Source organism: Lethenteron reissneri, chromosome 21 (genome assembly GCF_015708825.2).
Source record: "Lethenteron reissneri isolate LAM-NWPU_2019-01 chromosome 21, ASM1570882v1, whole genome shotgun sequence".
In the NCBI taxonomy this organism is placed as follows: Eukaryota; Metazoa; Chordata; class Hyperoartia; order Petromyzontiformes; family Petromyzontidae; genus Lethenteron; species Lethenteron reissneri.
Genome location: NC_083799.1, coordinates 8,799,478 through 8,825,550, shown reverse-complemented (window position 1 = coordinate 8,825,550; position 26,073 = coordinate 8,799,478). Strand labels below are relative to the sequence as shown.

At 46.1% G+C, this 26,073-nt stretch overlaps 1 protein-coding gene across 1 annotated transcript; it reads right to left on the bottom strand.

Annotated features, from left to right (window-relative positions):
• Positions 1–1,484: 1,484 nt before the first annotated feature.
• LOC133345186 (ADP-ribosylation factor-like protein 4C) lies at positions 1,485–18,607 on the bottom strand. The gene is made up of 2 exons (XM_061555728.1): positions 18,472–18,607; positions 1,485–8,552 (listed from the first exon to the last, which is right to left on the bottom strand). Exon 2 carries the CDS (start codon positions 8,427–8,429, stop codon positions 7,827–7,829), a length of 603 nt encoding a protein of 200 aa, XP_061411712.1. The 5' UTR covers positions 8,430–8,552; positions 18,472–18,607; the 3' UTR covers positions 1,485–7,826.
• Between the last annotated feature and the right edge of the window lie 7,466 nt (positions 18,608–26,073).

The window sequence follows — 26,073 nt, the reverse complement described above, 5'->3', positions numbered from 1 at the left end:
CGCAGCGCCTGTCTCCACTGCCGACTAGCATGATTTGATCGCTCGTGACTCGCTGCTTGAGCTGGCGATTGCCGGGAGAGTATTGGGGCTATCGTTATGCGTGATGGTCTCCTCATGTCCTGGGATGCCAGCTCTCGCCATTACAAAATCGTCGCTCCTACCACTCTGCGAGGCAGGGCCATGTGGGCCGCGCACGAACGACTCTTGCACTTGGGTATTCATAAAACGCTCGCCACGCTGCAATTCGATTTCTTTTGGCCAGGGATGGCAGCGCGATGTCGCCGATTTGTTAAACAGCTGCACACAGTGTGCGCGGCGGAAGCACCCGGCTAGGCCGGCCTGGCCACCCCTTCAGTCAATTCAGGTGTCCCGCGTCAACAAGCTGGTGGCTCTGGACATTCTGGGTCCCTTCCCGGTCACCGTCCAGGGTAATAAGTACCTACTGGTTGGGGTCGAGTATTTTACCCACTGGCCCATGGCCTGGCCCCTCCCCAACCAGTCGGCAGCAGCCGTTGCGGAGGCATTTCTCCAGGGCTATGTCCTGGATAAGGGCGCCCTGGAACGACTGCTGACCGACCAGGGAAAGAACTTCTCATCAACCCTTCTGCGGGAGGTCTGCGACCTTCTGGGTACGCAGAAGGTGCGAACCTCCCCCTACCATCCGCAAACCGATGGTATGATCGAGCGCCTTGCACCGGACAATCACCTCTATGTTGTGCCCACAGGTGGATGATGCTCAACACAAATACATCTCTTATCTCAAGCGATCGTAGATGAAATAAACATCACCCACTAAACTTACATTTCTGGAATTCACACTTCCGTCGTAGCGAACTGAAGTCAATCATTAATCTCCGTGCACCTGCCGAGTTATATTACCTAATTGCTCAAAACATCTTCGTTACACTTTACGGACGACATTAGTACCCAGCACACACACGCGACCTTGGGGCAGGTTAATAGGTAACTTTTGCTGCAAGGCTGGGACCAAAAATACGGTTGGTAATTTGCGTTTCTGTAGCTGCGTCACCGACTCCACCCAAAAGCCATAAATGTCCCGCAGTGGTATTTTTAAGGCAATGACGCAACAATAGTACCAGCTTCTCCATCAATTGCCAAAATGAGCGTACATTCGTGGCAGCGCAGGGGCGTAGCTTATCGAAAGTGCAGGCAATGCACCAGGGCTCACGAGCTATGGGGGGCGGGGGCACCAGGGCGATGAAGAATGCATGAAGGCAGACAGATAGGGGACTCCATTTCATTTCTTACACCAGGGCCCATCCCAACCACACCACTGTGGCTACCGTCTTGGTTGTTGTTGTTGTTGTTTTTTTATCAGCGCGCCATGCAAAATGCACATCCGTGTGCTCGTTCTCTTATCATGCAGAATGCGAGTCCGCAATTGAAAACGAAACATATTTCAGGGGCTTGTAAAAAGCACTTCGCGTTCACGCACAGAGTGCAGGAATTCGTTGCTGCGCGTGGAGACAGATGGTTTTGGTGCGACGTGTGGGGAAGAGGTTGATATTAAGGATCCTTCCAGCCGGAAGGATGACGGCTGCTTTGTTGTCGATAATTATAAGGCTCCCATTCACAGAGAGCCAGGTGGCTCATGAGGAGGTTCATAATAGACGTGTCAGCTGTGAGCCGCCACCGGGTTTTCGCCACCTGTGATTTTACCGGGATTTCAGGTGCAGCGAGTTTCTGTTCTCAGCCCAGTTTACAAATCGCTCGCAGAGAGACCCATATACTGGGATAGAGACCGAATACAGTCAACATGGGTAAAGTTGTGATGAAAGCGGGTTCTCCAGTGTATCCAGTTAATGATATCAATCCACTCACAATTGGCTTCACAAAAAACCCAGTCATGTGAAATTGGATTTTTGTTAAATACTAATTTTAGCTTACTTCAGCTGTAAGAATCAAACATTTAGATTGGACACACGCTGAACATTCTTTGCGGGGTATGTAAATTGTGTTAATCTAGTATGGATTCAGATACCTATTGTAGTAATTTCAGAAGCAAGTAGTTCTGTAATGCCATCATCTGGGTCATTCTCTTATATGCAGTGATGCATTGATGGAGTTCCAGACGTAAATGTATTTATCTCGTCATGACACCGATACGACAAGTGGAATATAATTGGGTAAAAAAAGAAACAAGGACGATAATATTTCATGGCAAAGGAAGCACTGTGCAGGACCGACCCTAGCAAGAGTGAAGCCGAAGGTGAGAACCCAATATTGATTCGGATACCACCTGTCAGTGATGTCAGCTGTGGCGGGTAATTGAATTCAGGTCATCAGGTTCATGGCGCAGTGGGGGCCAAAGCAGGGGCGTTCGCCCTCGTTGCTCCCTTTCAGTTTCTTGCTGAGTTCATGAATCTTGCTGAACACCTACAACGAGTGAAACGCTGACCATGGAGCACGCATCGCTCCGTTGCCACCTGGAAGGAGCCGTGCACTGTGGATGAGCTCGCGATGGCTTAGAGACCCGGGCCGTGGCACGTGCCCACTTTTGGAAACCCATGACTGCGGTGGCAGGACGTGGGAGCAAGCGTGTTCGCTCATGTGATATTACTGCTCCTCCGAAAGTGTACGCGTTGAAAGAAATTAAATAATATTTACGATTCACAATGGACATGTTTGAACACGCATATTCACAGCTACACTTGGAGTAGCCACAAATCGGTGGCATTAGGCGGACAATCAACATCTAGGTGCTAATTTTGCACTGTGAGAAATTTAATTTGGTTGATGCCTACATTTTTTGTTATATCAAATTACAAGCTTTAACTCGTTCTTCCTTTCATGACTGTGATTGAGGCCATTACGCAGAGGTCACTATTCACGAAACATGTTTTTTTATAGCACAAAATTACTTTAATTGACTGGACAATTGTGGGAAGGCGTGGATCGACGCTGAGAAGCACTGCTCTTCCCATCGGCTGTGTGCATGATTTGAGAGGCGCTCAACCTTTAGTCCAGAATATCAGAGGCATAAATGACAATTCCACACACAAACGCACGTGTCCAGTCCAAAGGTACTCATGGGTGTGATTGCAGCTGTGGGAGGCATTGGGGAGGGAGTGTAACAAGGAGGGAGTGTAGCAAGGAGGCAGTGAGGACTTGAATAGAGTTGCCACTGCGGGGTTACAAAAAAACAGGACATCATGATCGCTGCAAAGTATGATCTGTGTTTTGATTTAGTGTGCTGATCTTAAAGGTGCATTGAAAATTTGATACTCTGACTAATGCTCCTGATGTTGTGGAGTGACTCATGCAGCCAGCTATGGCTGCAGGGTTTGGTAGTACATGTTGTTATGTCGTTTATTGTGAAAATTCGGTCACAGTTCCTATGATCACTGTTTCATTGCTTTTATGGCTTTACTTTGGTGATTTCGAAAAGTTTTTTGGTTTGGCCATGTTTGTTTGTTGTAGTACGGAGTTAGACTGATGGCCTTAATCTAAGTTGTCTTGTGGTTGTTGTTGTTTGACTTGCATACCACTGGGTTTTTTGCACACAGCGTTGGTGTACGGTGCCTTTTCTGCAATATTTTGCTGTCTTTTTTTGAATTTTCTGTTTGCAGTTACTTTAAGATGGTTTCTTGTTCATGTTTTTGTTTGTTGCGGTTGCATCCGGTTCAAGAGCCGAATGGTTCACAGGGTTATACCAAATAAATTAACTTGAACTAAATCTCCCCCACCTCTTTCCACCCCGCGTTGGAGAGATGTTGATTCCCTCGCCTGGTATACAGGAGGCCGTGAGTTCAATCCCGACCCTGACACCCCATATATGTGGAGTTTACACGTCTCTATCCCCGTGGTCACGTGGAATATTATCTGGGTCCTCCCGGTTTTTATTTCACAATTTAGAATCAACATGCGCATAGAGTATTTGGATGCGATAAATTTCGACATAAGCCACTTCGTTGAGCTATCATTTGTGGCCAAATCACTTCTTAAAAAATAGCAATACCACTCAGTCGTTTAGCTTGAGTTTAGTTTAGAATGGATACAGTTAGGATTTAGTTGATCGGCACGTTACCTATAGTGGGGTAAAGTGTGGGTACTCCAATGTCTTCTTTGTGACAACTTTTTGGTTGCTTGTGCTTTTTTTTTTGGTGCAATGTCTTTGTTGATCTATTTGTGTTTGGGGGTTTTAACTTGCTTGGTAGTAGCTATATACAATATATAGGTGTTAGCCCTCATAATTATTAATGTACAGCGTTGTGGGATGCAATTATCATGAATGACGCTGTATAAAAATGTATTATCATTACTCTATAGGTATAAAGGGGGATGTATAGAGCCCTCACTTCGTTGGCAGCAGCATGAACATGCAATTGCAGGGTTGCACCATTCGCTTTGTATCATTATGAAATAATTCCGAAAGTGATGCAGGCTTCGATCCCATTGGGAGATCCAGTTTCACGCTTTACAATCGTACGCCATGCCATTTACAAAAAAGGCACTGATATCATAGAGAAATATTAAAAAAAAATATTTCCTTTTAAACATGCCATCGTTCGTTGCTTGCAAATGAGGCCTGCGGTGACATTTTAAAATATCAAAGATTTAGTTTCTTACATTTCACACTTTTTTGGAGGCAACACGCTGCAGCGTGTTTTGCAAACACTAAATATTTCTCGTTGCGCCCGTTGTTTGTTGGGTTGTATTTATCTGTTTAACAATGCTATTTAAGCCAAATTACCATTAATTCCCATTTATTCCAGAGGAAATTAATGTGTTTTAGGATTTGACTGGGGCAGTGGGGGGGTTAGCACTTTGCGGCTGTGAACCCAGTGGACCTGAATACAATCTCGAGCCACAGCTGATATTAGTGGGGAGTAATATTCGAACCAGTTCTAGGCCCCGTCTGGGCTGATTAAGTCGAGCAACATCCATGACCGCTACCTAATAGCAAGGCCTTCCATCCAGAAATTGACGAAGGGCTGTAAATAATTGTTGCAGACTAACGAGTTCTCTTCTCCTTTCACAGTCCAGCACTCAGAGGGCACGAAAAAGTCATCTGCGTTTTAACCGACTAAAATGCCAAGAAAATATGCAGTGTTTTTTTAATACGAATATTATGCCAAAATAATTACACAAATTGGATCGCAAATTGAAAAGTTAAAGCAATTTTAAAATGAACCATATCGGTCTTTTGGATCCACTACTCCCACCTCTTTGGTGTCGTTAACTACTATGCCTTAAGGAGCTTCTTCCGCCGTTTCAATTCAATGTTTATTCATTACACGGAAAATCCCGTTTAGCCAGTTACCCAGCTAGTTTCGGTGGCAATGGCCCACAGCCACTTGTCTTCCAAAGGGAGCCCACAGCTCCATTCACACTGGGATTTCCAAAGTTACGAAATACATTTCACGACAGAGCCATCAACAGCACAGCGGATAATCTGCCTGAATGTAATTGGGGTTTAGCAGTGTAAGGTTTAAAACCAAAGCCTATTAAGTTTGCTTCATCTCTGTAGAATAATATACACAGCTGCTGAAATTGCACCAAAGTCAAACACGTTTTTATTATTTTGAATTTTTGCATAGGGGTTACACTGAGCAAAAATCGTCTTTAATTACAGGTGTCCTATACAAACATCCAGAAGCTTCATTGGTCTCGCACAACAATGTCAACCCCCCCCCCACCTCACGTGTATCAGTGCACACAGTTTAATGTAAACTCTTTGACACACTCAGCATACTCCACAAACAAATCCCTTACGTGAATATAAATGTAACTTTTGGTCAGACCGCCATTCTCGCGTCCACTCTTTTAAAGTACCAAGGATGGAAGCGATATTACAATAGGGAAACTCTGGCCTCGCAAGTTAACACTATCGAGTGGCGGTTCTTAAAAACAAAGATCGTTCCAAATATCTCAGTTAATCTTTCATCTCCTCTAATGCTGAATCCTTATTGTACCATATACTCGATGGAGGTATCACCGTCCGATGCAAAACCCCTTCACACCTTCATTAGACTGGTAAGGTACAAGATAAACAAAAATATTATAATCACTCGCACAAGCTCCCTCCACCCCACAAGGCCTATAACTGGCTGTTGGGGCAAGTGCTGTGAGCGAGCACCTATGATGACCAGCACGGTGCACGAGGGGGTGGCCAGCACCACGCCTGGCTGCCTTTGTCTCCCCAGCACTGATGTTTCCACACCAGGTACGCATTTAAGGCAGAGTCAGCCTCGGGGAGGCCCAAGACCGGTTCAGATAATCACCACCGATGTTAGCAGTGGCCGGGATTCAAATGTCCACCAGGTTCAGAGTGCAGTGTGCACCGACCACTATGCTACCGCCCACAACTTTCCTCTTGTGTGGAGTCCGTCAGAGCTAAGTGGGCACTAAGCCCAGGCACCGTGCATCAGAATGAAAGCAAAGGGGGCGCCTCAACAAAGTGCTCTGTGCCCCTCCTCCTCCCGTCGTCTCCCTCTCGGATTGCATGCCCTCCGAAATCCCGCCCGGCCGTGTCATTCAGCGGTGCGCGCCTTCAAAACTTTCACAGACTCTGGCCTGTCAGGCACGGCGCCTCATTAGCGCCGAGGGGCCCCAACCCTGAACGAACGATGCCGCACTACCAAAAAAAAAACTTTAAATCCACCATAGCGGGTGGAAAGATCGCCCCAAAACGAGCCCGTGCAAGATGACACTGGCATACCTCAGCTCAAGACGACCTCTCGTTACACACCACACAAAAGGCAGACTTGCACTCAAAGCATTCTCTTGGTCCGAAGCCCGACCGTTTTTCCCACGTCATAATATTTAAAATCCTTCAGCAAAACATGTCCTTTATCGTTAGGTGCGGTGGCAGGGAGGGAAGTGTTCGCACTCATTCAAAGTATAAGCTTCCAAATATACAACTAAACCATTCAGCAAGTCACCTGGAATTGCGCCCGATCCCGTCAGGCGTCAAGAAACAAAGCTTAAGCCCTCGATGTTGCTTGGATGGGTGACCATACCATGAGCAACAACAAAAAACAGGTGTAGCAGTCGTTGTGGGTAGTGCAGCAAAATACATCGTGTATCCCCCCCCCCTCCCCATCTTCACCAACCCACATTGACTAGCGTGGTGAAGTATGGTCAAATAGCCATCACAGTCTGAAAGGTGTATGAGAAAAACTTCATCCAGCAGTCGTCGTTCATTAACACATTCTTAAATAAGCTGGCTTATATTATGTTGATTTCATTGGTTTACGTGGCGCTGTGCTGGATAGGCATTTTGTTCAAGCGAGCATTTTTCTCGCTCCCTGTATAAGACAAACAGCCCATAGTTTATACTAACTTTCATTGGCACTCGGGCAACACAATACAACCGTTGGACTTTGTAACTTCATTGCACCGATATATTTACAGTGTTGACCTTTGTTGCAGGAAATAATCCTTCAATTGTATGGTAACTTATTTTACAAGTTTCTACTTACCAATATAGCGACGATATTTTTTATTCAATTGCTCAAGCATCTGGATGCAGTCAAAAGAAGCCACAGCCTTGTAAACCTGATCAGCAGAAGTATTGTATAAATCCAGTGTCCACATACATGATATTTCTTATAACCAGCACTTCAGTGACGATACGTGATGCCGCAATCCAGTGTATGCAACAAACAGTAACACTTCTAAGGTCGCTTCGGTACGCGTGTTAAAGCACGTCCATGTAAACACGCTGAGAAAGTGACGACCAACAACGGTACTTCCTCAAGTCCTTCGTGGTTTTACAGATACCACCCCGAGTTTGTCCGGCACAAGTCCACACGAACAAACGAACAAAGCAATCAACCGACGGAGCAGCCCCACTCGGGCGCTCATCTCTTCTTCTTCTGCTGCTTGAGCATCTTGCGCCTGCGCAAAATCATCTCGTACAGCTTGTCCAGCCCCTCGGAGAGGCCCTCGCCGATGATGGCGCACGCCGGCTGCAGGTGCCACAGCGCCGCGGGCCCCAGCTCGGCGAGCGCCAGCAGCCGCTCCACCTCGGCGGGCGCCAACGCCGCCGGCAGGTCCTGCTTGTTGGCCACGACGAGCACGGGCACGCCCTGGCACTCGGGGGTGCGCGCCACGCGGTGCAGCTCCGTCCGCGCCTCCTCCAGGCGCTCGGCATCCACCGAGTCCACGACGAACACCACGCCGTCGGTGCGGCGCGTGTACGAGCGCCACAACGGGCGCAGGCGCTCCTGGCCGCCCACGTCCCAGAACTGGAAGCTGACGCCGCGGGCGCCGCCCGCCCCGGGCCGCACCTTCTCCATGTTGAAGCCGATGGTGGGCACCGTGTTGACGAACTCGTTGAACTTGAGGCGGTAGAGCACCGTTGTCTTGCCGGCCGAGTCCAGGCCCAGCATGACGATGTGCAGCGAGCGCAGCGTCGCCAGCTTGGCCAGCGGGGAGTTACGGCTGGAGTGCGACCCGCCCATCTCGCGCGTGCATGCGCTCGCCTCCACTACTCGCTTTTGTTTCCTTTGCGGGGATTTAAAATGCCGAGAGTTGGTGGAGTGGTGATGGTGGGCGTGCAGGTGGAATTTTCTCCAGCACTGTGTCTGAAAAAGTCAGGAAAGAGCATTTTGATGTCAGATGTGCGCCCGGTCTCTTCTATAGTCAAGGTCACTTTGTCAGCAGTCTGATCTGTGAGATAAAGATGCACACCATTTTTCCAGATAAGAAATCTGGAACAAATTTGTGTCTCTTTTACATTTTGTGACAGATCGCTCTCAGTTGGTCTTCTAGACTAATTAAACAATGATATTAATTACAACTTACAGATTGCTGATCAATCTACTGGTGGATGACGTTCCTCCCAACACCATGCTGCTGTAAATTTCCACATAAGCCACTTTGTTGAGATATTATTTTTGGCCAGGTCACTTCTGACAAATAAGTAAACATTTAAATAGTCGAGTTTTATTTGTATTTTTTGAAGTAATTTGTTTACCTTTCCTATACTTTGCACTATCCGGTTTTCATATTGTTTGTTGTTGTAACGTTCTGACCCGCACCGACTGGATATCTGTGAAAAATAACTTTATAACTCGTCAAATTCCTCCAGTATAAATAAATATTCTGCTTCTGGTTCATATAATCACTCCCCTATAACGTTAACTCACTGCGCCGAGATCATAGTGCATTGTAATAACAACGTGTGCTACTCCTCCACCATCCATGAGATACTTGCGATTACATTTTAAACAAATACAAATGGCCTTATACTCCATGCGAGGCCTCCATGTTCTATATAATGTTGGGCAATCGGCCAGGTCAGTCAAATACCTTCACAGAGCCGGGATCAAGATGACGTATGTGTGCAACAGCAGGCTTAACGCCCACCAACAATGCTTGTGGCAACATTTGGCAATGTTATTCAACTTGAATTTCCATCTGACACCAGCCTAAAGCAAATGGGCGCAACTGCTGAGCTTCGCTGTGATGGTGCTACTGCCTAGGTTTGTCACTGTCACAGTTGTACAGTATAGCTAGCGCTGCGTTGCATTTTCGCGTTGTACCGCGTGTCGTTTGGCACAGCGTCCCGACGTTTCGCTCGACGTACCGAGAGCTTTTTCAGAAACTGAAAAGGGTTCCTGAAAAAGCTCCCACACATTGTGTCAAAACAACATGCGGCACTATCTAAAAACACACTGGAGAGCCAAATTTTACGTAACCCAGAACGTGAATCTGGTGCTCTTATGCCGCTCGGTAACTGCACAGTCCGCGGTAAACTGTGCCCTAAAATCGCTCATTGTGGAACAGTGCAACCGCCTCGTGCACAATGATTAATGTAGCCGAAAATGGACGTTCAACAAAACATCTCCGAGCATGATCGAGGATGTGGAACAGTTCTAAAGATACGCAGTCAAGCATGCCTGGCACCAGACACCTGCTTTCTTTTAAAAGTATAGCAGACTGCATTCGTCACAGCTAAGAAAAACACATGTACATTTCATAAATTTCTGAAATTCCAGAACCTGCCGCATGAAGATAACCGATGGATTCAAAGTTCAGGCGATGCAATTTTGGCCACTAAACATATTGCTTTGCCTTTTGCATATAGTCAGGTGTGACGCAAAGTAAATTTGTACTTGACCGACTCAAAGCAGTCCCTGCTTGCAAACCGAATGACCCCGAATGCACTAAACAGGTTTGAGGCTGGTTTGTATTTGGATAGGTGACCGCCAGGAGATGGTAGTCGTGGGACTGACTGCGAGGTGGCCAGGAGATGGAAACAAAGCAATGGGGTCAGTCCCTAAATGATTCAATGTATTAGATATACCTGTGGATTGAATCCATCTGTCTGGAGCTTTGAATGTTATCCGCCTCGGTCATATATCTGTTTCTCCACATACTCTAGTTACTTCCCAAATGTTAATCATTCATAAATGGAAATTGGCCAAACATCCCAACGTAGTACCCTTCTGGTTTAGAGTAGAGAATTTGAGAGGCTTACTCGGGAAATGAAAGGGCATTATTATTAATATAATAATTGCCTGTGCAAAGATGTGGCGTCAGTCGTTTGTGTACTACCCTGTGAACCTGACAACCAGAGTTAAAATTCCAGCCATGGCTAACATCAGCGGTTGAGTGATATCCGAAACAGTCCTGGGCTCAAACTGCATTGACCAGCATGGTGAAGTATGGTCAATCAACCGCCATGAGGTCCTTCATCCAGCACTGTATGGACAACCGGGGCTGTATATTACGTTTGTTTATATATATATTATTGTTGTTATCATTGCTCTGCATGTGCACAGCTGAGAAGCGGGATTTGCTTCGAGGTCGGTTGTGCAAACTGACCCTGGGGGGGGGGGGGCATAGAAATGTGACACCTTCTCATGGGCGGTCGACGCGCGCTCTTGCACGACAGGCTTTTGCATTCCTCTGCCCTCCTTTTGCCGGACCTGAAATTCCACAATCCACTGCTGTGTACGGTCGTTCGTTTAATGGGTCCATGCCCAAAGGATCGCGCAATGTGCTTGTGAGCTCGTTAGCTCGGAGATATCAACAGACTCTCGACTTTCGCCTTCGTGCTGAAGTGTGATCGATGCCCCTTTTCCCACGCCCAACAGATGCCTCCAACTCTCCGATGTGGATTTTCGGTTTGTACCGTGCATTGTTCGGCGTGATGTCTGACTTTTCGCTCCACCTTCTGGGAGCTTATTCGGGAACGGAATTGAGCGACCCACGCTCTCCCTCGACTGTTATAAGAGTCGCCGGCTGCTTGTGGTGTTTTATTGTAGCCCAAGGGTTCACTTTAAAAAGAACCCGCAAAAGTTTTAGGACGTACGGCTGCTGTGGTGTGTTGGATCAAAGTGCAACTTTTATTTGATATAAGGGTACATGTTTTTTCTGTGCAGTAGAGTATAAAATACATATCCTACTGTACTTTTATGCCCCATGTCTACTATGCGATGCCAACATTCAATAACCTGCACCGGCCAGGGTGAGGTATGGTCAAATTACCTCCATGATCCACACGGCGCAGGGAGGTATCCTCATCCAGCAGCGATTTTACAAAACTAAAAGTAAAACATTGTATTTACCAGGTAAAGCCAACTGAGCTCATCGAAGTGGCTTATCTTCACGTGGGAATTTACAGTAGCTAAATAATGTAAATGTGGAGGGAAAACTTGGAAGACTTGAAGAAAAAAGCCGAATGAAACAACGGCGAGAGAGAACATGCAAGCTCCAAATATACAGGTGTCAGGGTAACGATCGAACCCACGACCTCCTTGCATACCAGGTGAGAGAGATAACATCTCGACACCACGGCGTACATGTAGATGCACACATGTTAAGGCTAGGTGCATAGCATATGTAAAGGTTTTGTTGTTGCCGTAATGGCGGAGCGTCAAGTCCGAGAGCCTGTTCATAATGGGTCACACAGTGTGCCCCAATGCTATATGCATGTTCACAATAAGGGGGGGGGGGGGGTCGGTGGAGGGGATGGCTCCGTTCCCGTTCAGAAATCACTCGCTACCGACGTTAGCCATGGCTGGGAATCGAAGTCAGGTTTCCAAGTTCACAGGACTGTGGTCTGACCACTACGCCACCGCCGCTCCACCCTGCATGTTCACGAGTCTCCATTATTCATTCTGTAAGTTGATCGTTGCTTGGAGAACAGCTCTGGAACCAACCCAAAATCTAAACGATTATGGAATGCACAACATTCAGATACGATGTGTGCGCTAAATATACTATCTTGAAAATACCTGAGCCGCACATTGTGCAAATGCCACCCGCTGAAATGTTTGTTATAAATAATGTAATTATTTGTTTCCCGAAAGGATATTATAAAGAACGCATAATTAGGATATGGGCTTTCTCCGTGTCATTGATTGGAAAAAAAACGGCCATATATCGGCAAAGCAGAGGACATCACCTGCCCACTAATTAGCACTATTTACATCATGAACTCAAATAATCCTAGCAGCTGTAGAAGATTGTATGATGGTCACAGTGAAAAGATTTTTCTTTTCAGTTGAGCACTGCATGCACATTTTTGTACATTATATAGTAGGGCAGACAGATTGGTTTATCGTTCCACAACACACCTCAGAGTGGTAGCTTGCACAATTTCGAATTGACAACAGGACATTAAGGATATGCAGATTATTTTCGTAAAAATTCACATTACCGTTCCATTGTTCAAGAATAAATTGCGACTTCACTCAACGTATCAACAGGCAGTTATCCTGAACTTAAAACCCTAGCAGCCAACCAAGAAAGCAATTTGTCCATAAAGGTTTTTGGGTTAGATCGCGTATGTGTCGAAACTCTCCCCCCCCCCCCCACAGCCAATCAGTAAGGTATGTGTCAGGTAAACAGCCAAATAGTTAATACTTCAGCCCGCCGGTGTGTTGGAAAGTGAATCCACAGATTGTAAATTTACTTACGCGATCTAACCCAAAAACCGGTGGGCTGAAGTAGTAAATATTTGGCGTTTTGTTTACGTGACAAATCCCTTACTGACTGGCTGTGTAGGGTGGTGGAGGGTTTCAACACATTTACACTTATGCGGTCTAACCCAAAAACCTTTATTATGAATAATATTGGTCGCGAAAGCCTACGTGTTAAACAAACCAATTTGTGCCAAAGAAGGGAACATGCCACATGATTACGTCCACCTCGGAGATGGAGCGATTAAATAAACTCGTGTGCACGAACGAGATGGGTTCGGACACTGCAAGACGTTGAGAGATGACAAGGGCTCAGGTGGGGGTAGGGCTTCTTCCAGCAGTGGATAGATAATAGCTGTTCATTAGGATTATATTTCCGTACATTTCTATTTCGTTATATTGTACGGCATTGCTAATGACTCATGTGGTGAGCTTTTGTTTGTGGAGCAGTTACACAAACGGTAAACTTCCGTCCCAAAACATTTGTTGGTTCATTTAACCCCCTTGTTTAACCTCAATCAACAGAACTCCTCTGGCGGCATGCCAATCTGCGCGCAGGTGATACCTGGCAATTACGAAAGAGCCTTTGGTGAGCGGTTCCATCTGTTCCTTTTTTACATTCCACCCCCACACCCAGCCACGCCGACAGAAGAAGGACTCTCTGTGTGTCTCTCTCTGTGTCTCCCTCTCATTATGTGTACCTCTTTCTCTTAGGGTTTTTTTGTTCCTGTTGCCCGGCTCTCTGACATTGACATGCCAATCTTCTCATTGGCACGCCTCCGGTGGCTAGGCCGTCTCACATTGATATGCCAATCTCTCACATTTACAGCTTCAAATCAAGATTTACGTACAAATTCCTTCTCTAGCTCCGCCCACTTACCCTTAGGTTGGGCCCACCAAAATCCTATATAAACTCTTGTTGCCGCAGCTCTTTCTCCTACGTCAGCAATCCTCCCCCCTGCTGTGTTTGTTTCACACCTGATGACGGATGCTAGTGCTGCGATCGAAACGTCGTGATCTATTATTTTTTATACTACGTGACTTTACCGAAATAACCAAAGAGTATGGATTCCTGCAGTCACGAAAGCTTCAAATCAAGACTAAGTAAGTTACTTTGAAAGTTAATTAGCCACACATTCACCCAGCGACCAACAATGGGGCTCACGGGCGTATTCAACGAACGCTAATGTCTTTATTACGTGATATTTGTCAGAAAGCCCACGTGAAGTCTGAGTAAAGTGTCAATCATTTATGTTGCACTGCATGTGTAATGTGTAGACAGTTGTGGCTTTCATTTAGTGCATATTCCTATAGTATAGTGTATAGTTGTACTTGCTTATGATAAATAGCATTATTAGTGTTTCTTTGATTAAAGTGCAAGTAGTTTTATTACAGTCAGCTTTCATTCAGTGAGTGTCATGAGCAAGAGGAAGGGTGGCAGTGACATTCCGTTTTTTGGGCAGCCTCAGAAAAGAAAAGTTGAGAGCAGTGAGAAAATGAGCACCAGTCAGATGATAGACGTATACAGTAGTACAAGAGATGACTCAATGTTTCTCGATATAATAATTGACATTCAGATCAGAAATGGTTATTAATCCATCCCTGAACATCATGGAAAGAACACCACTTGTTTACTGATAATATTTCTTTCATGTTCACCCTGGTGAATTCAGAGTAAAGCGAGAGAGGGAGAGAGAGGCCATGAGGATGCCGACAGGGCAAGGAGAGCAGGTGGCATGGAGATGAGTGAGAAAAGGAGCAAATATTGATGGTTAAGACCGAATAATGACATCACAACAGTCTAATCCTAATGTTAATTTAAGCTGAGATATTCCTCTAAGTATGGCTTCTCATGTGTATTTTAGATAATACAATCAAGCAGTGAGTTTGAGACAATGACAGAGAGAGAGCAGACAGGCAAACGAAGATTAAGGTGCACGAGAGGGAGGGGAGGAGCTTAGACCTCGCCCAAATCAGCCAAATGTTAATGTCTTACCTAGTCAACCCCTATCAATTAGGACATTCTACTTTCAGGAGAAATGGTTTAAAGAATATACTTGACTCCATTACAGACCCTCTTAAAGCGGATCCTCGGTTTCTATTGTGCTAAATACTTTGCAACACAAAAGTCTAAGTTTGCATCAAAAGCATATTCAGCTTTTGTCAAGACTGGCTTTCAAAATTGGAAGAAGGCATAAAGACACAGCCTGTGTCACAAATTAGCTGCGATGACTCGGATTTAGGAGCCAAAACCTGTTAATGTACAACTTTCACATGAGCTTGAAAGACAGCAGCAACAAGGGAGGAGAAATATTATGAAGATTGTTGGGGGTGTGAAGTACTTGGCACGGCAAGGTCTGGTTTTTCGAGGCATTGATAGTGGGAATTTCAGCCTGCTACTAAAGTACAAGGCAGAGGGCAAATCAGAGCTAACCACCTGGCTGAAAGGCCACCGATTTTACCAGTCCCCAAATGCAAAACGAAATTTTGAAGCTGGTGTGCAATACAATCGTTAAATTGTGTCGGAAATAATATCAATGCCAGTGGTCCAGTTCACACTTATCATTGATGGCACCCAGGATATTTCAGGAGTTGAGCAGGAGTTAATGTGTTTGCGCTTTGTAGATGCAGATCTACAACCAAAGGAATCATTCCTGGGACTCTATGAAGTGTCATCAACGACAGGGCAAAACATAGCCAAGATGGCATGTGATGTGATGATGCATCTAGGACTTCCTCTGTCCAAACTTCGAGGACAAACCTATGACAGTGCCGCAAATATGGCTGGACGATTGCAGGGAGTGCAAGCCATTTTAAGGAAATAACCGCTGGTTATTTATTGTCACTGTGGTCCACACTGCGTGAACTTAGTTACGCAGCCTGCCTGTGTAGCCTCTCCACTAGTAAGAGAATCAATGGGTATGGTGCATGAATTGGGGGGGCTTCTTTAATTAATCTAGCAAGTTAAAGGTGATTTTCCAGGAAACTGCAAAATCAGAGCATGGTTTCACCTCGTTGAAACCTCTCTGTCCCACCAGGTGAACTGTTCGCACCCTTGCCATCCGCTCAGTTCTCAGCCAGTATGAGTCAGTGCTGACAGCCCTTGAAGAAATGGCATCATGCAACTCATCTGACACTTCAACTAAGGCTAATGGTCTTCAAGGAACATTTCTAAAAGGGAACACTGTGCTCGGCCTTGTAATGGTTGAAGACCTGATGGGGGATTTGGAGTGCCTGAACACCTCCCTGCAGCTTAGGAAACAGACTGTTTCAGGCGGGGTGGAGGCTGTGGACAAAGTCAAAACAAGCATGCAGGACAAGCAAACGGAGGAGCACTGCAATGTCTTGTTCACAAAAGCAACTGCTATGGCAACAAAGTTGGACCTACAACCTATTCAGATGCCTCATATCTGCAAACCTACAAAGCGTTACGCCAGTCAGGCTGCAGCCCATATCCATCCGGATGCCCAGTCGTTGTACAGAGCCCAATTCTACAACGCCTTGGACACAGTGAATACTCAATTCATAGAGAGGTTTGATCAAGCTGGATTCCACAAGCTGCAGAAGCTGGAGAATGTGCTGCTACGCGAAGACATGGACAAGGTGGTAGATGAGTATCCTGAATTGAATTCAAGACTACTGCAGGTGCAACTGGCCATGTTTGAGGCCAATTACACATCTCAAACCAGCTCAGATGTCCAAACTTGATTTGAAGCGTTCGTAACTGCAGGAATTACTCTTTGGTTCTTTCGGTAAAGTCACATGAAGAATGGCAAGTCAAAACACTTGTCATTGCCTGGAAAGGAGATGAGAGGATAGGAGAGAAGAGCAGAGGAAAGGAGCAGAAATTACTGCAGAGAAGGGGAAAGGAAAAGAGATGACCGAAGAAGAATATAGGACCATAGGAGATGAGGAGAGAGGGCTGGAGAGGAAAAGAGAGGAGAGCAGAGCAAACGCCCCATGCTGCCCATCCAAGTTTACTTGTAAATATGTAAATTAAAACAACGATTTGCTAAACCTTGGCCACAATATCTGGACTTGTCTTCATATAACAATGCATAGATTTCTGTTTACATGATTGTGGTTTTGGTTGTACTTTATTAATCCATAATATCCGCCATTACATACAATGAAACAAGAAAAGGTTAAAAAGTAAAAACAGAGCAATGTAATACAATACACTATTAGACATTATTGTAAAAAAATAACTAAAAAGTCCATCCCATGTTTTAGTGACTTTTTCAATATTTTAGGCAGGAAATTAGTTTTCAAATTTAGATTTTTTTTCTGGGGGGGGGACCCCTAGACTCCCTGGAAGATTTGGTTCCCCCTAATGTTCACTCTAAGGCTACTACGACCTTGATGTAGATATATTAGCTGCTACTGTCGATGCATGTTGCCACCCCGGTGGTAACAATCACGCCATTGGCTCATGGGCAACCGTGTTTATAGAGCAGAGGGGTGGAGAATATTTCCCTTACCCAAGACCGAATCGTTTGTTCCGGAAGACGCTTACACAGTACGTGGAGCGAAACGTCGGACATCATGCCAACCAACACACGGTAGGTACAACGCGATAACACATCGGAGAGCTGTTTCGGCACAACCACCAAAACCTACACACTTCGATTAATCATCAGCCATGCCCAATCCACAATTGGATGAAGACCTCGCCGCTGGCGGTCGCATCTCTCACGGTCCTGCGATGCAACAATCCACAGAGCATCTGCACCACGGGATGGTTTTTCTTCGCTTCACTTAACGGATACCTCTCCGCCATTGGCTGTCAATGCTTTTCAAACACTACCTTTATATAATCTACCACGACACTTTATCCTCCTAAACGTTAGGATAAAGTGTTGGGCAAGCTCGTAAATATCGCCCCGCTCGAGAGGACCCGAAGACACGGGGGGCGGCTACAATGGTTGATAAGCGACGGACTTTATAATATAAAGTTCTGCGGGCCGTTTTGAAGTGGCAGACTTCGCGTGACGAGGGGGGAAGCGAAAACGCCGCGTCTCGGCGTAGCGGACACCAACAAACAACACGTGGAGACCTCGCCGGTCACGTAAGGCAATGCTCGTTTAAATAGTCGTAGGTACCCCCCCCCCCCCCCCACGGCTTGGCTGCTACAACGCACATGTACACAGATGGTTGCCTGGCACACACACAAAAAAACGTATAAACAAGCCCGCCTATGGCTCATAGGCTTAAACAAACACGACCTTCTTCAGTTTAATGAGCGTGTGGGTTATGAGTGTGCTGTGTGTTTGTGGGGAGCGGTGGTGGAGCGCTTAGCGCTACGAACCTGGCGATCCGAGTTCGATTCACGGCCAAAATCAGTGGCGATTATCTGAACCGGTCCTGGGCCTCCCCTAGGTCGACTCAGCCTCAAATGAGTACCTGGTGCGGTGTGTAGTAAACATGCCTTATTGAGGAGCTGGCTACCCACCCCGTCGTGTGCCATAGGTGCTCGCTAATAGCACTTACACCCCAAAGTGTATTCAGGCTATAATAGACAGGGCATCTTTGTCTCGTGTAATGTGTGCGAGCCATTGACGGGGCCACTTACTCGGGAGGAGTCGCGGGTGTTCAAGTTCTCGACTCGCTGCGTGTCCGCAGAGACTTGTTGGGAAGACGACGATCCTCATTCACCGTCGCCACCACCACCACCGCCGCCGACTATATCCTCGCCGTGTCCGTCGGTCCCACCGCTGGGTAAGAGGTAGTTCCTATCGCTGGGTGGACCGGACGAATTGACGGGAGTGATGAGTAAGTAAAATGATGGCTGAATGGATTGATAGGGGGGTCGGTGGGTGTGTGGGTTAATGAATGGATGAATGGGATCGCCCAATTTGACGGATGGCCGAATGATTTTATGAAATCATGGACGGGTGGATCGACGGGCTACGCAGAAGCCGGCAGTCGCTGCTACTGCGGACAATATTCGACCGCCGTGGACGAAGAGGCGAGTGGCTTTGCCTGCAGCGCGCACTCATTCACACAGCGCAGGCCCCGCCCACAGTAGGGCGCTCAATGGTGGGGGAGGGGGTTGGTGTGGGGGTGGGGTTGGTTGGTGGGTGGGGGGGGATGTTTAGTTATTGTTTCCTCTATGGCGGTGACGTCACAGCAGTGCACCAAGACCCCTCCCTCCCCCAGTGCACGGTGGGTGACGGCAACGTTGATTTGAACAGACCACCCCGGGCACGTTCAAAGTTAAAAAGTTCAAAGTTAATTTATTAGGTATAGCCCTGTGAGCCATTCGGCTCTTGAATCGGGTGCAACCGCAACAAACAAAAACAAAAACATGAACAAGAAAACATCTTAAAGTGACTATGTGCAAACAGAAAATCCAAGAAAAGACAGCAAAATATTGCAGAAAAAATCACCGTACACCAAGCCTGTGCAAATATCCCAGTGGGTTGCAAGTCAAACAACAACACAAACCACAAGACAACTTAGATTAAGGCCATCAGTCTAACTCTGTACTACAACAAACAAACATGGCCAAACCAAAAAACTTTTCGAAAATCACCAAAATAAAGCCATAAAAGCAATGAAACAGTGGTCATAGGAACTGTGACCGAATTTTCACAATAAACGACGCAAACAACATCTACTACCAAACTCTGCAGCCATAGCTGGCTGCATGAGTCACTCCACAACAGTAGGAGCATCAGTCAGAGTATCAACATTTTTAAATGCACCTTTAAGATCAGCGCACTAAATCAAAACACAGATTATACACGTGGTGCTTACTCGAGCACCATCAGTCAACGAACGAAGACACTCTCTTTACGTTGATCTAAAAAAAACAGTGGATCTTAAACCTTTACTGCAGCCTTGCATCCCTTTGGTTCTCGATCTTTTTCATGTTAGTAAATATAGAGGTTTTATGAAACAAAGTAGTTGTACTTACGTTGCCTGTGCTTCATTTGTGTTTGGATTATTTAGCTTCTAGAAAAAAATCTGGCCATGTCTCGCACCCCTAAAAAGGGCATCTCGCACCTCCGGGGGTGGGTGCACCCCAGGTTAAGAACCACTGATCTAAAACAACAGAGAGCTTGAGTCCATCGGCCTATCAGCCGTCCGGAACAATGTTTCCGCGCATCTTCATCAGTCACGGTCAATAATAATAAATCCACTGCTGAATGTAGACCTGACCATGGCGTGGTTGATCATGGGGGTTGTTTGACCATACTTCGCCATGCTGTAAAGTCTGAGCGAAACGGTTTGGATATTACCAGCCACTGATTTTAGCCGTGGTGGGGAATCGAACTTCAAGTCGCGGGTTTCATCATGCCACCACCAGCAGGGTTAAAGTTGGGTTAGGGTTTATCGCGGTGGCGTCATTCGCCTTATACTTTACACACTGTCCACAAAGTCCAAATATTATATACTTTACACAATATAATTGATGTGCTACGAACAAGAGGCCATAGCCCGACAAGTCGCATATTATGTATTTTTCCCATAAGACCACAGTGTTATTGACAAATGTGTTGAGTTATGTGTTAACTGTGCTTGTGCACCACTGCCAACGCAGCATTGCCACATAATATGTGTTTGTATACAGTATATGGTGTGTATAGGGTGGTCCAGATGTCTTGTGACCCCCATTTAATTCTCTAAACCTTAACATAAAAAAGATAAATTATTATGAAACGGGGAAAAACATACGAGGGGTCAATTAATTGGGGGGGGGGGGGTCACTTGACATCTGGACCACGATTTTAAGTGCGCTGTTTGTGATGCTATCCGATTCCTCGCATCAAGCATGCTGCGACAAACAAGTCACCGAGCGTGTAGAAAAAAAAACTCGTTACATTGTAAATTCGGCAAGGGAAGTCTAAAAATCCACTCCACAAATGATAAAGCACTGTACTGTATTAAACATAACATTATGTGGTGGTGATAATGTTACTACGTTGGCAGTTGGTAAAGATGGGCCATTGCCTGAAACGTAGCCTATTTTATTTCCTTTTAAGGCAACAACAATGTTATTGACGAATATATCGAGTTGTTTTATTCAACATAGTAACCTGATACAATAAATGAATGATGTAACCAAAAGACGAGCAAGCTTTAATAACTATATGGTTTTCGTTATGAGTTTCAAAGCGACCACTTTGCATTATTTATAAGTAAATTGTCGTGTGTGTGCAGGAGACAACATCGGCATTGGGTCTCTGATCCGCTCGAGCAGCGCCTCAAACCTGCATTGCTGCTTCGCGAAAGGGCCTTCAATCGCTAGGATCTCTAGAGAGAACCTATAGAAGGTGTTTGGTCTACTCTTCAATACTATGTGTATGTTGAACTTCTTTGCCACCGTACGTAGCCAACCGTGATAATCGGAGGTGCGGTGGAAGGACAACAAACTAAACACCAAATTATCAACAAACAGTTCCACCAGCCAGACATCTTGGAAGAGGTGGGGTACCTACACTTCACCCCACCAGACGCGATCTGCCAATCGACCAACTAACTGTTGTGTACCCATTTATACGTATGTAGTGAGTCCAACTGAGTCGCAGACATTGTTCCTTTTAGAGGCAACACTTTTATTGTAACACCGAAACACAAAGGGGTAACTGCCCCTTTACCAGATACATCTTAGGGTGGTGGCCACCCAGCTAACTACCCTATACAGAGGAGTTACTGCTACCAAGGGTCGGACACTCACTCGGGTCTCCGACCACGTGGTTGCCTCGTAAGACGAAGAGCTTCAGCTTGAGACGTAGAGCTTTCCGCTTCCAGATGTTGAGCTTCCAGCTTGTCGAATGCAGCGACCCCGGTCCCTCTCAGGGACCCGTCTTATATCCCCCTATGGCCGGGGCTGTTCTGCCCTCGGCCCCGCCCGCCTTCTCGAACATTCTCATTCTCTCTCGATCCTTCTCAAGAGCTCTCCCCGGACACGTGATTACCCACTAGCCCCCCCCACCTGAGGCCCCTTGTATGTGTAGAGGAGTAGTGTGAGGACGTGATGTCATGAGCGCTGTGAGGCGCGAGGACGTCATGTCATGCGGGATACTTAAGGGGGACCCCGTGACGAAAGCGGGGTCATTGTGGGGGCCCAGGACCGAGAGCGGCTAAAGGAGGTCTCTCCCGCTCGTGACCGGACAGTGTTGGCTGAACCTCCATCCGGGTTCGACGAGTGGGAGAGCCGAAGAGATAGCCGAGGGCAGGGCTCTAAGAATCTGTGAGAGCCGGCTAAGAGTTAGGGGGGTTGCTCTCCTCGGTCGGGCGGTGTTGGCTGAACCCCCGTCCCGACTCGAGTGAGAGAACCCAAGGGGATAGAGTGGAGCCTGGGGTTCACACGAAGGACCCAGTGTAGCAGACACCTACCTCTGTTATAAGTGTACTTTCCCCTGTCATAATAAATTGGCGTAAGCCCCTACATGAAGTTCTGTCTTCGCGTCCATCTTCACTACACAACATATGGACTCTCCGGATCACGTGTCTACGGGGTCAACCAGAGTGCCATTGCCCAGCGCAACCCTGCCCCTGGGCTGACGCTCACCCACTCCCCCTCGTGGGAGCCCCCACCACACACTGTGCCTGGTGCCCGCACTATCCCAGTGCTCACCAAGCCCCGCTAGGTCTGGTATTACCCACAGCCACCCACACGGTGCTGTCTACGATGTAGGAACATCGAATGGCACGGCCCTTTCGGGCCGGCACCATACAGTGACATCCCCAATGTCACTACACGTACAATACACATGCTGGGTGCACAGAGGAGGTGGGACATTTTAAGACATGTGTCCAAGTCCAGTTTGCTTAAATCTTTTTCACAAAAGAGGTGCCAGCCACACCCACGACTGAAGAAATCAAAACTCCCATTTGAAGCCCCAGGGTCGCTCGAATCAAACGCCGCGCGTCAGCCGCATGCGATGAACGAACTTCAGTAAAAAAATATGACCTATTGAAAGTACATTGTCAATGTTGAAAGGTCATTTTCAAAACCATGCTGAGCTCTGCTATTCGACGTTGGTGATGTCGGATTGACGTAGTAACTTCCGCAAATATGAATTGTGACACCCTGCGCTATATATATTTTACTGCCTTTAAGTCAAGGGCGGTGTTCAAGATGCAAAATACATTGACGTAATGTGACTTCCGTAACAGTCGGGTTGGACTCTCCGAGGTCGATTAAATGTGTACCATGTTTTGGGGAGCCAATAATGTTTCTCAAATATACAATAGTACTCGCCATGGACATGTGGAAGTTCCGCTGCTGACCACAATAATTAGTGCTGCCCAATGTCCTCATTATAGCCAACACAGCCGATTCATAAATAACTCTTAATGTAGAGATTATATTGTCAGCTGATGAGGTCAAGCGTTAAAGAGAAGAAACCACTCCTACATCATTTGATGCATCATCTCGACAGCAACAATAACTTATGTGATAATTTGAAATTCTGTGGCAAGAAGATTGTCATGAATTGCGTTGGCATCGTCTCTATATGATCCCAATTGAACTGTATTGTACATCTTATGAGTACAATTATACTGCACTGTATTGATAATTCACGGCCATTTTTCAAGCCACTGAAAAATGAAGGCCTCCTTCATTTGCCATACTTCATCGCCCAAGACCGGTTTAGATATCGCCCGCCACTGATGTTAGCCTTGGCTGGGATCGAACTCAGGTCGTCGGGTTCATATCGCATTGTTGATAACACTATGTAACACAATTTTTGTTCCAGGGTAGTAAGTGTTATTTCGTAATTGCTTATGCCTAGAAAGTATAGAAAATGGCTATTCCCCACAAACTTTTCTTTTGTGACTAGGACAGTGATATTTAGAAATTTACCTATTTTCAATAAGAAAACGGGCGAATTTGTGTCTTTTCGTTCACATAAAATCAGAAAAAACAACATATGAATCAAAATTAACTTGTATTTATACTAAAGCAAGACAAAAATGACTACAAAAGATTTAGAAGTGAGTAGTTTTTCGAGATTTACGATTATAGTGTAAATCACCTTCACAAATCAGCCCCCAAATGTAGTCTCCCATCATGTTCTCGTTATACTGTCCTGATAGCGGCGTTCAAAGTCCAGTATATCCTGGTGGAAGCGCTCGCCTTGCTCTTCTGAGTACGCTCCCATGTTCTCCTTAAATTTATCAAGATGAGCATCAAGAATATGGACTTTGAGGGACATCCAACAGCCCATTGTGCCGTAGTTCTTCACCAAAGTCTCAACCAGCTCCACATAATTTTCGACTTTGTGATTGCCCAGGAAACCACGAACCACTGCGACAAAGCTGTTCCAAGCCGCTTTCTCCTTACTAGTGAGCTTATTGGGGTATTAATTGCACTGCAGGATCTTCTTTATCTGTGGTCCGACGAAGACACCAGCTTTGACCTTTGCCTCAGACAGCTTAGGGAATAAGTTTTGAAGGTACTTGAAGGCTGCCGACTCCTTATCTACAGCTCTGACAAATTGTTTCATAAGGCCCAATTTTATGTGCAGTGGTGGCATCAGCACCTTCCGTGGATCCACCAGTGGCTCCCACTTGACGTTTTTCCTCCCCACAGAGAACTCGGTCCGCTGTGGCCAGTCCCACCTGTGGTAGTGCGCCTTGGTGTCCCTGCTATCCCAAAGGCAAAGATAGCAGGGAAATTTGGTAAAACTGCCCTGGAGACCCATCAGGAATGCCACTATTTTGAAGTCTCTGATGACTTCCCAGCCGTACTCATCATACTTCAAGGCGTCTGGAAAGGACTTGATGCTGTTGTAATCATCTTTGAGGTGCACTGTGTGAGCCAGGGGAAGAGACGGGTACTTGTTACCATTATGGAGCAGCACGGCTTTGAGGCTCCTGTATGAGCTGTCAATGAAGAGGCACAACTCATTTTGGTTTACAGGCGATTCCGATTGCCTCGAACAGACTGGTCACATTGTGGCAGAAGCAGAGCCCATCTTGACGGGTGAAAAAGCTGCAAAAATGTTGGTGAAGCTTCCTCTGATCTGCGACTTGCACACTTTCATCCAACAAGTTCCACTGCTTGAGCCGAGACGTCAAAAGTTCGGCATTGAAATTGGTGAGACCAAGATCTCTGATCAAGTTGGTGAGGTCTTTTTGGTTGGGGTAGTATGGTTTCTCTCCTCAGCTCCACCTCTGAAATTGTCATCTTGATCTACAATGTCTTCCTCGCTCTCTGATTTGCTGCTCTCTTCTAAAGAGGGTTGTTCTCTCTCTGGAGGAGTGGGTACGGGGAGCTCATGGCAGTGTGGCACCGGGGCGATGGATGAAGGAAAGTCCGGATACGTGATAGCAGGTGTATTCTTGCCAGTCTGATGTTTGGAAGGGTCCACCATGTAGAAGAAGCGGTTGCTTGAGTGGTCAGTGGGTTCCCGCCAAATTATTGGGATAGCGAACTTCATGGCTCTCTTTTCCCCTCTGTACCATCCTACAAAAATACATTTATTTCACCCATGACTAATGTGTAAGAGATTCTCGCAACATTTTCATACGTGATATATTTTTTCAATAACATTGAAAATTGTAACACATTTTATATTTTAAAACTTTTACAATTTTAAAAATGTTAACACATTTTATGTCCATCTTACCTACCTTCCAGAGTTGTTTTGCATTGCTCGCAGGTGAAATGAGGTGCCCAGGGTTTGTCTTGATCCCCGACAGGCATGCCAAAATATGCCTTGTAGACCTCACACATCTTAGCAGATGCTTCCACAGAGTATTTTTTCGCTCTTGTCTTGATAAATTGGCCGCAGACATAGCAAAATGCGTCTGCCGGATGCTTGCAGCCTCTTGATGCCATCTCAGAAAAATGCAGATATGTATCCACTTAGGCAGCTGGAACTAAACTGAACTGGTGGGCTTAAGGCCCCTGTATTTAAACTACTATTTATATATTACTGGAAAGTTCAAGAATGTTCTAGAAGTTACTCCAAGTTTACTCAGCACTGAATCTATCTGTAATGTTCTGGAAAATAGATAAATTTCTAAATATCACTGTCCTGGTCACAAAAGCTAAGTTTAAGGGGAATAATAGCCATGTTTTGTACTTTTGAGGCATAAGCAATTAGGAAATAACACTTACTACCCAGGAACAAAACAAAAAAAACGTGTTACACAATGTAACCACCACTCCATTCCCATGTACAAGTTTCGTCCAATGTTGGCTCCTGTGTTC

Excerpts from the sequence above, each read along its gene's own strand:
- LOC133345186 (XM_061555728.1), bottom strand. The coding sequence starts at position 8,429 with ATGGGCGGGTCGCACTCCAGCCGTAACTCCCCGCTGGCCAAGCTGGCG.